Genomic DNA, 16063 nt, shown 5'->3' on the forward strand with positions numbered 1-16063 from the left:
GACGTTGTTGTCACCCCAGAGTTAACTTATATAGCGTCCTGTTCGATGCTTGGCGGTTCAGCTTAGAAAGCTCCACTTCATTGATAGAGTACGCAGTTTATTTTCAGATAACGTTACATTAACATCACCTTTATTTTTCACTTGTGCAATTGGAAAACTGCATGAGCCTTGTCCGAACACACAGTTTACTTGCCCCAGGTGAGCATTAATGCCGAGCCCTGCGCTGAGATTTCTTTGCTTGGACAGAAGATAAGGTGGGATTGTCACTGAAAGTAACAGGAGTAAGGAGTCGCTATAAAATAAATAAAGCAACATACCAGACTGATACCAGGAGCATTAGCCATCGACGAAGTAAACCATGGCAGTGGTAAAGGAGTAACGATATCACACAAAGAAGGATGAAAGTATGTAGACCTAGCTGTAACGTTTTAAGTTGACACATCGTGATTGATAGGAGGACCCAATCAGGGAGCTTATCATTTTCAGAAGACTCCCTTTCCACCCATCCAGACTAAAATGCAACAATCGGTGTTAATATAGACAGTGCAGGCAGTGCGGTTGCACTGGGGCTCATGTGTTGGGGGGCCCTTGCGAATGATTCAGTTTGGAACTGCACCTGCATTTATCAACAAAAAAAAGGTGCCATTTGCAACAGGCTATATGCCCACAAAAATGCAAATCCATCTGTCATGATTTTTTTGTTTTTGTTTTTGGTTTTTTTTTGTTTTCTCTTCTTTTCTCTTCTTTCCTTTTTTGGGTAAAATAGTTTGTAGCAATCTATAACAAAATGAAAAGCTTATTCTTCCATAAACTATAAAAACTCAGAATACTCTTTATATTTAATAAACTATTCAATTAAATGAAAAATGTCTTATTTTCTTTATTTCTATATACTTTTGGCATATACAGGTATGCAATGATGAGGGTTGATAACATGTACGTTAATGTAACCTAATGTCAAGTCTCTATTTGATCATGTCACGAGACAACAGTTTAAGCACCAGATCTATCAAGACTGAAAAGCTGAGCACATCTGCAAGCCCAGCAAGCAGCCATGTCTTTCAAATATAAAAGCAGCCATAAGAGAGGACAAGGGAGAAACAAAGAGGAACAGAAAGTATCAAAGCTCCCTAAGTTTGATTCCTATGGATTCTGTATGAAGAGTGTCTAGTGGTGTGTGTGTGTGTGTGTGTGTGTAGAACTAGTAACCAGCATGCATTAGGGCCTGTCGTAGCTACCTTATGCCACTGAATGCAATTCCAGGGTTTTTTAACTAAATCAGGGGTAGACAACCTGTGGCTCTGACACCACATGTAGCTCTTTAGCCCTTCTTTTTGTGGCTCTCTGTGGCTTTGACAAAAAAAAACATATGGAAATGAATAATTAAAAATTAAAATGGTAAATTAAAACAAAAACATGTTAGTGCGGATATAAAGTTTATGTTCTGCTTGTCCAACACTTCTTTGATAAAATGCTATCAAACACATTCGGAGAGGATTTGAATTGAATCTGAATTATTCTCAATTCTTGCTGGTGATTTTTCTTTGGCTCTGGGCTCTGGCTAAAACCTCTTTGGGGGTTGCCAAAAAATCCTCAATTCAGAAAAATCCCTGGATTAAGACAAGCTCTGTTTTCCACCCCCCTTATGCATACATATCTTACTGATAAAGATGTTCAAAGACTCTCTATAGTCACCAAAATTACTAAGCATTTGTGATAAGTCAATGACTGCCTCTTTCATATGTGGATATTTGGGCCAGATAAAGAGAGAGAAGGACATGTGAAAAAATGATACATGTAGGAAAGTGAAGATGGTAGGAAGTTGGTGGGAAGACAGTTGGCACTGCATGTCACAGGCAGAATAAATTAATTCCAAATGTTTCACGTACAGTAACAGAATAATACTAATGTAATTATTGAAAACTCTTCATAAGAGTAAGGACATGAGAGCTCTTTTGTACTAATGGAAAGTGCTTGACAAATGGATGATAGAAATATGTGCTTGCATTACAGCTCTTCCTCTCTCCTTGTATTGTGAAGTTATTCTGACTGTTGATGGTGTTTTGGATTTATTTTGGGATTTGGATGACTTTGAGTTTATATGAAATTTGCATGTGAAACAATTTCTGCAATACAACAATAAATGCTGTCAGAAATACCTCAGCTATCAGGCCTTGTATTACCAAAGAATCATTAAAGCAACAGTTATTGGTGACTCAGTAAAAGCTGAATAGATTAGTATTGTGAATAACATTATATTCACTGTGAATCTCATGAATGTTTATATGACTTTCTGTATATTATTTTTATTCTGCTGGAAACGGTCCAATTCGCCTGCAGCTTTTTTGTCACTTCTCCCGGCTGCAACCACCTGCTCTCATCCACTTTCCAGGCGACGCTCGATTCATCTCAAACAAGCCTATTGTCTTCCTCAAGTGCCTCTAAGAATTCAGAGAGTTTTTGCCTTTCCTCTGTGAGCAAACACTTTCCACCACTTGAGTTTTACAAGAAACCAGAGACACAGAACAACCAACCAGCCAAAAGGAATATCAAAACTAATCTCTGGTCTACTTGAGGCAAAATCCTCGACTTTCCTACACAGCATAACAAACGGTTGTCACGGTTGATCAATGGACCAACAAGAAGACATTCACAAGGAGGCTCACACTGTTTATCTTAACAGTGTTCGGCAATTCGCACATGTGAGTCATCATCCTCACACATGAATGCTATTAAAATCAGCAGGGCCACTCAGTCAGTGTCTCCATCAGTCTGTGTAAGTGATATCATATCAGCACAACATTTCAGGGTCTCAGTGGGTCTGCTTATTAAACCACTTTCTGAGTATGGATCAAGTTGAAAAGGTGACATAAAATACTCAGACGCTATACCATATTGACTTATCTTAGGATCAGATATTCCGGCTTTAAATAACTACAAGTTTTCAACCCACACTAGAATGGTATACTGAATTTTACCAGGTGTCCCACAACCCTCCCAGAGTGGAACATAGTGACACCCTGTCCCAACAGAAAAAAGCGTTTGACTACTGCATAGCATCAAATTACATCAGAGCTCTCTGTCCACACTGAATCTGACAAATATGCACTTCCCTTACATCACGTAAACAAACCATGTCTATGTGCTGCGTGCTCGAGATCAAACTGGAGACGTAACCATTTGAAAGATGGGTGAGTAGCCTACTTGCCATATTCCTATGTCTGTAACGTTGCTTTTTAAAACAGAAAACATACGTTTCTTGTTGTGATATTAACTGGAAATTACATACAAGATAGCCAACAGCAAGTACCGTTAGCTTAGCTTGTTTTCACTCAACCAGCTGCCACTGTATTAAGTTTTGTAGTAAAATAAGAAGGTGTCATACAGATAATTCCTTATTTCAACTTCATCCATTGGGCACTAGAAAGACAGCCTGAAGAAATGTTGCGCTAAAACCAGCGTCTATAGCCAGTTAGAACACATCTTTCCTCAGCCTCAAATCAAAATGTTGTGATATTGGTGCAGTTTTGGGTTTCATGGTAGCATGACTGCTCTCGTCACCCCAAAAAGCACATGAAATTTCAAGTAAACAAACCCAATGTGTGTCGCTCTTAAAAAACCTCAAAGTAAAGGCTAGACCAGTGTCTTCAACATTTCTCTTGAACTTTTCCAGTCTCTTGCTGGAAAAGTTACAAAACCATCCATAGTGGCTCACAAGAATGTCCGTACATTTGGAATAATCACAATTAACCAGCCAACTGACCAGTATGTTTCAATACTACAGAAATTTAAGCTAGCTAGTTCACGTTGCCGTTATGGACAGGTGCTGCACAGTGATTTAGCTCACATAAATGCACAATTCATGGATAACAGTTAGCAATAATGTTGTGAACCACACATTAAATGTTTTTTTTTTATTTTATAAATAGGCCAATATATCTTTGCTTATAGGTTGGATTCATGTTAATGTGTATTTCCAGACCTATTTTCATTTTTGGAAAAAAAAAAAAAATCAATTAAAACTTGAATAGTCAAACAATAATTTGGCAGCCCCCTTTCATTAACTCTGAGGACTCCCTAAGGGTCACGGAATTAGCGAAGTATGTCACCACAAACAGAACACGTAAATTTCTGTTCGGTGTTGTTCAGTTTATTAAATAAGTCTTAACTGGTGACTCAGTCAAAAGCATCATGGTTGTTTGAAGTGATGACAGCTGTTGAAAACCTGAACAAAACCTGTAGGTGTCCTTGTAAATACATATAAAAATAAATACATATTCCTTTGTTTATTGTCTATGGCAACCATTAATTAAAGTTACTATGGCTGAAAGTCACCACTTATCACGGTTGTTAAATCAAACACCAGCAGCTCTATCATAGGACTGCTTTTTTGTTGTTGTTGTTTTTTTTAGCCATGGAAAACTTTACTGTTATTTGGCAACAACAATATCTTCATTTTAGACCACAGTTTTTTATTAGCTGAGATAATTTAGGAAATCTTCAACCTTTGCTGCTGTCACCATCAGCTGACACTGCCACTTGCCACTGCAGTAATGGCACTGCTACACCATGGTAGAAGACACAAAGTAGTAACCAGGTTCATGTACAATATATATCCTAGTGCTGTAAAAGAGACTGCAGAGGAGAAAGTAATACTTTGTTTTATTTTATCTTGATATTGTCTTTGTCTACCTGGATGCAGTGCCTGTCTTTCTGTGTGACAATGAACTCTGCGTTGAGACAGACTATTCACACTGACCGATGTGTGACTGTGTGAAACCCTTTGAACTATCCAATGGGAAAGTACTTGGTTTAGTGAGCTGTCGTGAAGGGAGCTCAGCCTCGCGGGGAGTCACACCTTAACTTATATGGGAAATCAATTTGTTCCACTGTTTTAGCAAACTGGGGGAGTTTGACTGTTTTATAAAGCTAACACACAATAGATATTTTATTGGCTGATGCCACTGTTTTTAACTCTCAATAAATTTAAATTGGACTATTTTTTTAGGACAATAATAAATGAAGACTTCAGTATTTCCAGGTCAGCCATTGATTCCTGGCAAATGCAGAGAAACATTTGAAAACAGACTCTGGGAAATCAAATGTACACAAAATGAGATTAGACAATTTACTAAGGGAATGAATACACAGAATTTCTACATTATTAGTTTTGTTGTCAAAATTTGCCAAGTGTGCTGGGTTGAATTAGGGGTCATGACCTCGGCATCTTAGCTGTGCCCATGTTTTGCTTTTGTAAGGTTTTTATTTTTTCCATTAAATGCATTGATATGTTTTCAGATATGGTCTGTTTAAAGTGTTTTGTTTTTTTCTTCTGTCACATGATTATTTTAATGAATGCAGCCTGTACATTGATTTAAGCAATGGAGGGGGGGGCTTTTCAAACAATTTTTAAGCACTGGGGAGGGACCTGTGTTTTTTTTTATTTTTTTAATTTCAGCTTAGGGGAGGGGCATACAAAAAATAAATGGCTGTATTTTGTATTTATTTTACTGCAATTTTTTGTTTTTACAGAAAACATGCCTTCCACACCCACCAGCGGGTTTTTTAAAGAAAATACAGTCAACTGACTTATCAGTCTTTAAAAATTGCCAAAATTACACCACCTATCATAGCCAGAAACTGTCAAAACAAAAGATTTTGTTGGATTTTCAAATTCCCAACAGTCCTTGGATACATTATGTGGGATGAGCGCTTCCATCAAAAAAACTTAACCAAATTTGAGCTTAAAATGGTGATATTTCATCAAAAATCACTTCATTCAACATGTCTCATTTATACATTTAATAAACTCTTTGCACAAACTAACCAGCATGCACGAGTGAAAAATGAAAGCTTTTTTAACTCCAGGATTTCGTCTTCAACTTTTCACTTTCAAACAACAAAGGATACATCTTTTATATGTAACCACTAATTTATGGTGGAGGGAGGGTCATGCAATTTCTCCCAAGTCACGTTGGGAGGCTCGAGGAAGTATATGTGTAGCTTTGGGGAGGATCAAAAAACAAATACAAAAAACCCCAAAACAAAGTCACACCCCAGTCACCTCCTCTGATAAGTAAAGAACAGTCCCTAAGACTTTATTGAGTTGTGAAAACAAAACACTGTTCTGCTCCAGAGCTCTGTTTCTTAACCCTGTGCTCACTCTGATAGTTTGCAATAAGTTATCTATCATATATTAAACTACATAAAATGATTGGTTAAAGTGTTCAGTACAGATCTGTGAACTGTATTTGAGTTTGCATGTGTACACAAACTCTGTGGCTCCATCCTAACCGATGTGCCAAGCCCTGCTGTAAACAAGCATGTGTCAGTGTCACTACAGTTCAATGAACCACTGAGCTGTGTCAACAGCACACAGCGGCTGTGCCCTCTTACCTCCGAACAGATGAGGCGAGAGGTGAGCTGGTAGAGATCCTATCAACAGCCGGGGACCTTCGTGCCCTCCGCCTGAGCGCTCCCTGTCCGCCGCCTCCTCCGGGCTGCTGCCGCCGGACTCCTGGGAGCTGTAGGCTCCGCTGCTGTTCGGAATGTTGATACCGGACTGAGGTCTGGTCCCGGAGCCTCCGGAGCCCCCCACAGACCTGGCCCTGGCTCCAAGGTGCTGGCTAGTGCTGGACGAGGCTCCGGAGGCTCCGGACGCACTGTACGCATGGTACCTCACACCCCCGGCGGTAGTCCTGCTAACACTACTGCCATTGCTGCTGGACGTGCTGGAGGGCAGGTCTGAGCCGGAGTAGGCTCTGGTCCGTCCGTTAGCAGCTGGATTAGCAGTCGGGCTGCTCTGCTTTGCCCCCATGTTAACCTCCAGTGACTCGGCTTTGCAATATTAAAGAGGCGCTCAGTGAGCCACTGCGGGACAGTGCGCCAGATTTACGCCTGAGGCAGATGGCTTTACAGGACACACGTAACGTTACTGCAAGAAAAGAAAAGCGGAACAAACTCTGCGTCGCTGTGACCCCCCCTCGACATTAGGGAAATGCCCGTTAGTGAAAAGTTGAACCGGCCAGCTGTGACATAAGCTAAACATGTGTGTAAAACTTTAGAAGCCGTCACCATTGTATTCCGTCAGTAATAGTTGTGGCTGTGCTGCAGGTAACGTGGATCTTGGTTGGTTTGAGCCGCCGCTGTAGACCCGCTGAGCTCCGGCTGGTTCCTCCTCAGTGTCCGCTCCGCCATGGCTCCTGAGCAGCATGAAGGAGTGAAGAGCCGGGCTCCTCACACCTCCCTGCCTCACAACGCATTGCTCAAAGGAAGGAAGTGATGGAGGAGAAAGCACTGCACAAAACCGTTTTATCAGCGGCTGCAAGGAGACTCGGTGCGCAGGCTCGCTGTCAAGCTAGCTGAGCTCACGCGGACTTCCGCCACGGAGTTTCAAAGTAACGCCATTGCGGTGTTTCACAGGGAGCATTAACACTCTCCAGTTTATTAGGTCCACTAGATAAAAAAAAAAAAAGCCCTGCCTCAAAAATTTGACATTCTGTAGTTCAGTGGCGCACACAGAAATGCTTCATAGGGGTGGGCAGATGGGGCCACCACTGTTAAGTCCCCCCTTGCCTCAAATTAAGCAATTTTTATTTTACATTTATACAATGTAAAATACCATACGCTCATGCTAATAACACTAGCATGTTGTATTTGTGGGGAAAATGTGTCCACCAAAAGAAAAAGGTGTTTTGTCTGTGAATAATGAAGCCGATTTGTGTGCTTGTGTTTGAAATTGTAATCGTTTAATATTTTTTCTTTACAGAACTTCACAGAAACCCCAGACCAGTGTTTTGGAGGTGTAACTGCAGAGTGACACAGACACACCACCGCACAAGTTACAAAGTAACTAGTTTTTCTAACTTTAAAAAGTTCATGAGTCAAAACAAATTGACTTTTTTCGTCAAATGAACTCCTAATTCAGTTGTACTAAATTCCTTTAGTAATATAAACTGAAGGTTTAAGTGCGAGAACATTAAAAAAAGTTAGTGTCCAGGCTGCCTTAAAATTTTAAGTCGACCGAATTTGAGAAGACAAGTTATGTCTTTTAACTCAAATCCATTAATCAATCATCAAATTAGTTGGCAGTTCATTTGATAGTTTATAACTTGTCAATTAATCATTGCAGCTCTATACTTCAGAGGCTCCACTATCGTCATGGTCCCTAAGAATCCCTCCATTAGTAGATAAAATGACAAAAGCCTGCCACCCTGACATCTGTGGTCATGAAATCCTCTAAAAGACTGTTGCTGACTCACCTGAAGGACATCACAGCTCTCTGCTGGACCCCCTGCAGATTGCTTACTGCGCAAACAGGTCAGTGGATGATGGAGTCAACATGGGACTGTGTTACATCAACACTTCAACTTCCCAGGGACATTCGTAAGAATCTTGTTCATTATTCAGCAACACCACTCAACACCACCATCCCAGACATCCATCACACCAAACTCACTCAGCTCACTGTGACAGCCCCCACCTGTCAGTGGATCACAACCATCTCGACAGACCGGGGGCAGCAGGTGGCGAGGCAAGGGGAAATCACATCCTGCACCCAAAGCATTAGCACTGGCAGCCCCCAGCAATGTGTGCTCTCCCCACTGCTTTTCTCTCTACACCAACAACTGTGCCTTAGGAGTCTGTTAAACTCCTGAAGTTTGCAAATGATACAAGTGTCATCTGCCTTATCTGGTGATCCTGTGTGGTCAGAACAACCTGGAACTGAACGCTCTAAAAAACTGTGGAGATGATAGTGGATTTCAGGATGAGCCCTCCAACACTGCCCTCCCTCACCATACTGAACAGCTCTGCGTCTGCTATAGCAGCCATCAGGTTTCTGGGTCCGCAAGTGGATTTTGAAAATAGACACTATCAGGGAAAAAGGCTTGGCAGAGGATGTACTGCCTGCACCAGCTCAGTGAGTTGCACCTGCCTCAGGAGTTGCTAATACAATTCTACACAGCAATAATCCAGTCCGCTCTCTGCACATCCATCACTGTCTGGTTTGGATCAGCCAAACAGGACAGGAACAGACTACAGCGGACAGTCAGGACTGTAAAAAAATAATCATTGGTGCAGCCTACCCTTAATTCAGGACTTATATACCTCCAGAGTCAGGAAACAGGCAGGTAACATCACTGCAGACCCTCACAGCCTGTACACACAACCTGTTTGAACTCTCTGTCCATCAGCCCCTGGTCACTCCTTGGCAGTGCTACTGCTGTAGTTTGCTGTTTGTATTGTGTCACATAGTGAGGTGTTTCTTAGTCTGAATTTATATAAATACTGTCAATACCGTTATTGATATTAATTTATTGAGCAGGACACTTCACAGAGAAACAAGCTACAGCAGCAATACTGACTCTGTGAGGCTACAAAGCAGTGCTTCAGGCTCACATTAACATGCTAATATGCTTAAAATTAAAATGTTAACATGGTGATTTAAGCAGGCAGTGTTTACTATGGTCACTATCTGATTCTTGCTGATTCACGCTACTTAACAATACACACAAAGTACAATATCTAATAGTTGTTAAGAAATAAACCCACTGACATCTGCCAGACTGCTAATGTGGCTAAAAGAAAACTTGTCTCTGCTCTCAGGTGAACAGACTATTTAAAAACAACACTATCCCTGAGTGACATACTTTGGCATGTTTATACTGTTTCTGATTATATATTGGCACCAACATATAAGCTAATACCTGGCTCTAATGTTGTACCTTTAAGGGGTATCACCACCTAAATTAAGAATTCCAATATGTTATTCAAATGGCCCCGGAAAGCTCAGTCCATATTTATACACATTAGCTACTCTCTCTCAAAGCCACAAACCAGAAAAGTAAGTCTCAAACTTGTGATTTCATCAAGTATAAAGTCTGCAGCTGCTCCATAAACAATGAGTAAGAGACTGATCTTGTGGACACACAGAATGTTTGTTTGCTTTTTTATACTCGTGAGTTTTATTCTACTGTAGTGTTCTCAGTTATGTTATCATATACACAAAACATTCCCCAGGGTGCTGCTGGGTGTCATCTACAACATCTTACACAATTCATTGTCTATTTAGCAGCCCGAGTTTATACCCCATGACAGTGATACTCACCTCAAGGCCCGTGGGCCAGATAGAGTGCCAAGTCCACCAACCATTTTCTTATTCACATTGAAAATACATTGATTCATTCTGGGATTTCTTTTAAAATTTGAATTTAAATAAGGTGCCAGAGCGCAGAGAGAGAGCAGCAAAGTAGAACTTGTTTATCAACATAAAGTTCCAGCAGAGGATCCCCAGGGACTCTGTCGAGGTGTCTGGGGGATATTGTGAGCACACAATGTCCTCATATCCTAGAAACACCCCTGCTTACACCTGACCTGTGCTGCGCTGCTGCCGCAGGATTTGCCTCTTGGCGAAGATAAGTGAGGACAAGAGAAAATGTTGAAATGTTCCAAACAGGCAATTTATTTATGCTGATAAATATAGTATAGTATATAGATAACTGTGTGGCCCCCAGGCAAAGCAAGCTGAGTAGCCCTGCCATATGACACCACAGACTGGAGATTTGGCACTTTAGTTTTTTGATTTAGTAGTCTTGTTTACTTTACTTATATTTTTTGGACTCTCTTCGACTATAGGAATAATATGTATGAATTCTGAAAATATGGAGTTCCCCAAGTACAAACCTGTAGACCTGTAACCTACATTAGATAATTATTTATCACAATTATTATCATGACTGCTGTTTATTGTTGGCAGTGTTCCTTATCTTTCCACAGTAATGCACTGCATCATTTAATGTAGTTGTCCTGTTCAACTGAGCACACACAACAATTATGTAACAACAATAAAAGCACTTTTATTTAGAACAATTGCCATGATCTCAAGATAGCAAAAAACAAACTGAACCAAACAAACAGAAAAGCCTACTATGATATGCTTTGCAAAACTGTGAGCAGTTATGTAAAGTACACTGTACATCACCTGTAAACTCACTGTAAATTGTAAAATACTTACATGATACTTAAGGGAAAAATATATAATACTATTAGGGACTGGTTGTTATTTGTGAGGGAGGAAGGGATGATGCAAAAAGGGGGAGGCATGTCACATATTTTTTAAAGCACTGGGAAGGGACTTTTGTTTTTATTTTGGCTGGGGGGCGTGGGGGCATACAACTTTAAATGGCTGTATTCTGTTTTGGTTTTTTTACCCCTGATTTTTCAAGAAAAAAAGGCATTTATTACAGGCAGAAACTGTTAAAACAGAAATTAGCATTGGATTTTAAAATTTCCAATGGTCCTTGGATGCATCATTTGGGATGAATGCTGCCTGTCAGAAAAAAGAAAAAAGATCTACACCCAAATCTGATCTTAAAATAGTAATATTGATGAAATATCATTATGCTATATCTCATTTAAAATTTTGCCGAACAAACTTTAACTTTCAAACATCAAAGGGTAATTTTTAAAACTCTAATAACTAATTTATAGTGGAGGGAGTGTCATGCATTTTTTGACAGTCACTCAGGGAAAAATAATTGAAGCTTTGGAGAGGGTCAAAATAAAATTAAAAAACAAAGTCACATCCCAGCTACCCCCCTAATCTGATAAGTGAAGAACAGTCCCTTGGTGAAAATCAGGTTTCTGAGGTTTCTTGTAGTTTGCCCTTGCAATATGCAGTATATAAATCTGTATTGTATGGCATCTTTTATGTATCACAGCTGCAGAACTTTACATTAAGTGACAGTACAGTTTAACCTTGTAATGACCTGCCTTTATGAAATAGAGGCACTGCAGCAGCCTTATCGCCACATCAGAAAAGCTATACAAGGACACAAGCGATTAATTATATTCCTCAATACACCATCTGAAGTTGCTGAGTGTCTGTGTGACCTACATAGCTGGCAACTGAAGGTCAAGCTGGCCCAGGCTGAATCTACTGCTTTGTCCAAACAATGGATATCAGTATTTACAGTGTGTGTGCCAAGTTACCATACACAAGATTAATTTCAACTGCAAGTTGCATTGCCAAGCAACTCAATAACACACTCTGCTAAAGACTGAACAGGCTTACTCATTTATGTTTAGTTGACTTACTTTTAAGGTTATTCACAGACATCTTCCATCATGTCGAACTGGTTAAGGTCTGTATTGTTAAAGGACATTTTGTAATTTTTGTATCATAAGTCACTCCAGAACTCAAGTCATACTTTATGTAACAGCTGGCCTGATTAGAACACTTGATACACTGTTATCTCTGTGCAACCTAATCGTTAATATGATTTTCCAGGACGGAAGTCATGCTCTTATTGTGAAATCTAAAGGGATTATTGTTAGTCTGATGGTGTGTGTGTATATATGGAAACTTGATCGACTTGGACCTTCGCGTCGAGTGACGTCAGCACCAGCGCAGCAACGTCAGTAACACCAAAGAGTCTCACGCTACATATACGGTCTTCCTCTTCAACTCCTCATTGTAATGTTTTGAAGTCACAAACAACACGCAGCATTCAGGTGGTGTTGTCTTGGCATGGTGTTAACACTTTGTTCTTTTTGCTACCGTCTTGTTTGTGCAATGACATCAGTCCAGGACTTATATCAGTCCTTTTAAATGTGCTCTGTAGTTGGAATCTGTAGTTCTGATAGAATTTAAATTATTGCTACAGGAAACTGAGCTGAGTGGCTGCAGATGTGATGGTATATGAAGAGCCCAGATTAGCTATAGAAGCAAAGAAAGGCTGTAAAGATTTCTTGTGAACAACTGAACTCATCATTGTAAAATGATGAAGTTATAGTTATGAATGCATGCTTTTAAATGTATATAAATTCATTGTGGTAAAAGAGTCTGCAGAAAACTTGAGTGATGACTCCCTGAGGATTTCTTGTGGCTTTGCCTGCAGAATGACTCTCTGTCAACAACAGCAGGCACATTGTGTGGACAGCATGAGTTCACAGAGCCGGTGTGCAAGGTGAGTGGTTTTCTCACCCTCGACTGCGTTAATCCTCCTAATCTCCTCTGGCTGGAAATAGTCCGGGTTATCTGTCGATTGATGGCCACAACATCCATCAGCCGGCAGCAACACTGCAAAACCACAATTACATTAGCCTTAATGGCTTGTGTTTGTGTGAATGAGCTGTCACTGTGGTAGCATTATTTAGTGGTTGGTGGTGTTGGATGGTATCTTTGTGGGCTTGTGCTGTGCTGGGAATTAGGGGTGTGTTAAGCTTCTGAGGCAGCATTTAGACAACGTGACACACAAGCTGAAACTCTATTGAAAGACAGGAGTCTAACAACGGTATCTAAAGAAAACCTGCAATATATACGTAATAAGATGAATCATTTTAATCATCAGATCAAATAAAACAGTATTTTTTATATCAGTCATCACACAATCATAGCAGAGGTGGATAACGTGAGATTTTCTAGTTTTTCAGGGGAAAAAGTCGCCAAACCATTAAGTATTAATCTAACTCTGACCCACTCGCTTCTGGTGAATTTAGCTGGGATGCAAGGTGTGTAGCTGCACCCCCCAGAGGTCAGAAGTAGTCAATGACATTTAAATTATTCCCAAATAAATTCTCAGATTACTTGCCTACTCTGCCACTAAGCCACCTGCGCCCAGAGAAGAGCCATTTTTGACCAAAAATAATAAAAACACAATCTGTCTGGAGCCACAAAACAAATTTAAGCCTTATAATGAAGGTTAACACGGACTATTAAATCTAAATTAGCCCATCAGCATTACTAGTAGGTCTCAATGAGCATTCATTAACATGTTTTACCACAAGGTGCCTATTCTGCAGTGAGCAATTTATGATTATTTGGATCTTTAACTTTGCAAAACTGACGGTAAAAGCAAATAAAGCTGTTCACACAATATTAAATTTTCTATTCTCCTCCAAAACCTTGAGCTAGCCTAGTTAGGGAGCCACCACTCTTGAGGTTTGGAAAAAAAAAAAACGAAGCACATTTTAGTTGATGAAAACTTGTTTTTTATTTGGTGCTTAGGTACATAATTTCTTTAGGCCTACAACAATGATAAAAGAAAATGCTAAAATAAACAGCTGTTATTCATTTTCATGTGTTGTTTTTCACTATCAAAGCCACAGGGAGCCACTGAAGAAGGGCTAAAGAGCTACATGTGGCTCCAACATGTTGTGAAGGTGTTCAGCTGTATTTGGTGATAGTTGTTATAATAATTTCATTGTAGTATTTCTGCATATACATACTTTCTTAATACTTAATGTAACTGTCAAAACAGACCCCTTCTCCTACCTTAAACAAATCCAAATAAAAGAAGATAAAACTAGGGACCATCTTACAATTGGATGACTCCAGCAACAATACAGCGATCCATGACTTTAAAGTAATGTCCTGCCCCCCTCCCTCGGCCCCCTTGCCCTGACTACACTTGTCTTCAAACTCAGCCTTCATTTTGATCTCACCTCTACACCTGTAAAGTTACTCAACTGCACACGGTTGAGATGCTATCTCACTGTGGTAGTTCCTACTACAATAAGTGTCACCAGGAATTCCATTTTGCCATGATGACACATGCGCACACACACACACACACACACACACACACACACACACACACACACACAGAATCAAAACAAACACTCAGACTCACAAGCTGAAAACAAAACGTCGGCTGGTAATACAGTGATCAGATCTCTGTCTCTACCTTGACCTTGACCTTGCACCCACAGACGACTGATTCTGTGCCTTGAAGCCTGTAATCTATACTCTGCAGTGAACTGTAGCCTACATTTATGTTGTTGTAAGGCACATTTCCCGAGACAAAGTACTTCAACCACAAAGCCCCATGTGTGCATTAGGGTTGATAGATCGATACTCACTGTAATTAAAGCTGGGTTATGCAGTTTAATTTTGGTGTCACTGGGAAAAAATCCCCATAGTAACCTTCAAGCATGTTGTAATTCAAGTGGTCTGAGAGAACAGTAACAGTTCCTATTACACACATGTGTGTGCATGTCCCTTTGACAACAGCCTGATTCAATGGCGGAGGATCCTGCAGAGAAAGTGGGTTCACTGGCATTGAAAAGAGCTGCCTCCACTGCAAAGCAACCCCCCCACCCCACCCCCCCCAAAAAATAAATAAACAGAGGACAGGCTTAACAGAAGAATGAAATAAATGAAATGAAATACAACACTTGTTAATATCAGCAAAGCATTTCAGAGATGGAGAGAAAACGTTGCTAAACCAGAGGCAACGGCTCACAGCTGCAGCTTTAAGGGGCGGCTGTGGCTCAGAAGGTTGAGTGGGTTGTCCACTAATCAGAAGATCAGCAGTTTGGTCCCTGGCTCCTCCAGTCTGCATGTCAAAGTACCCTTGAGCAAAAAACTGAACCCCAAATTACCCCTGATGGCCTTTTCATCAGTGTGTGAGTGTGTTAAAAACTGACTAGCAGGTGGCACCTTGTATGGTAGCCACCTGTGTGTGATTGGTTGTCTTTTTTCTTTTTTTTGAACACTGAAGGCAGTGTAACAAGCCATAAACACAACACTGGCATATTTTGGCATCATGAAGTTGATCTGGCTGAAGTGTTAGCAAACAGCTGTGTATACACACCAAACAGACTCAGTTTAATTTTAGAATATATTTGTATTCGTGTCCAAAATTCAAGCTCATTTCAGCTCTGGTTTGGTCTCCAATAACTCCTGAGGTAAATATGTGTCTCTTTAACTGCTAAATGCTCCAGTATGTTTACCAGCTGGTCTTAAACTGTGTCTGTCTGATGTCTGCTGCTGGACAGGTCAGGTCAGGTTTATACAACTGTTTATGTATATGTTGAGTGCTATATTATAGATGAACATCAGGTGGATATATGGGTTATGTAGTGTTTCTATTTGCTATCATTGTGTTTTTAAGTGCTAGAATACAGGTGTATTTTGGTAATTTACTACAGGTGGTAGTGCTGTAAGAAAGTTTATAGTGCGTATGGGTATAAGGTATAGGACAACGTGGTGCTGGAAAGATCCTGGAAGTCTGCAAATTTCTGAAACAAGTGTATGACTGTGTGATACTGTGTGAGAATG

General features: G+C 40.3%; 1 protein-coding gene and 1 long non-coding RNA gene across 15 annotated transcripts in view; one reads left to right on the forward strand and one right to left on the reverse strand.

Moving 5' to 3' along the window:
• The window catches only part of znrf2b (zinc and ring finger 2b), a 67405-nt gene extending 60188 nt beyond the window's left edge, over positions 1-7217 (reverse strand). For all 14 annotated transcript variants that reach the window (XR_007449869.1, XR_007449863.1, XR_007449871.1 and 11 more), the window contains exon 1: positions 6397-7217. Coding sequence is in view for 1 of the 14 variants with exons in the window: in XM_049583911.1 (XP_049439868.1) it covers positions 6397-6817 (421 nt within the window). In the remaining 13 variants the exon portion in view is untranslated. The remainder of the gene's footprint in view (positions 1-6396) is intronic.
• Positions 6551-9823, forward strand: LOC125893321 (uncharacterized). Its single transcript, XR_007449872.1, has 3 exons — positions 6551-6664; positions 7769-7848; positions 8132-9823. It is a non-coding gene; the product is annotated as an uncharacterized LOC125893321 (long non-coding RNA).
• The last annotated feature ends 6240 nt before the right edge of the window (positions 9824-16063 follow it).

The sequence above is a fragment of the Epinephelus fuscoguttatus genome, linkage group LG8 (genome assembly GCF_011397635.1).
Source record: "Epinephelus fuscoguttatus linkage group LG8, E.fuscoguttatus.final_Chr_v1".
Lineage (NCBI taxonomy): Eukaryota > Metazoa > Chordata > Actinopteri > Perciformes > Serranidae > Epinephelus > Epinephelus fuscoguttatus.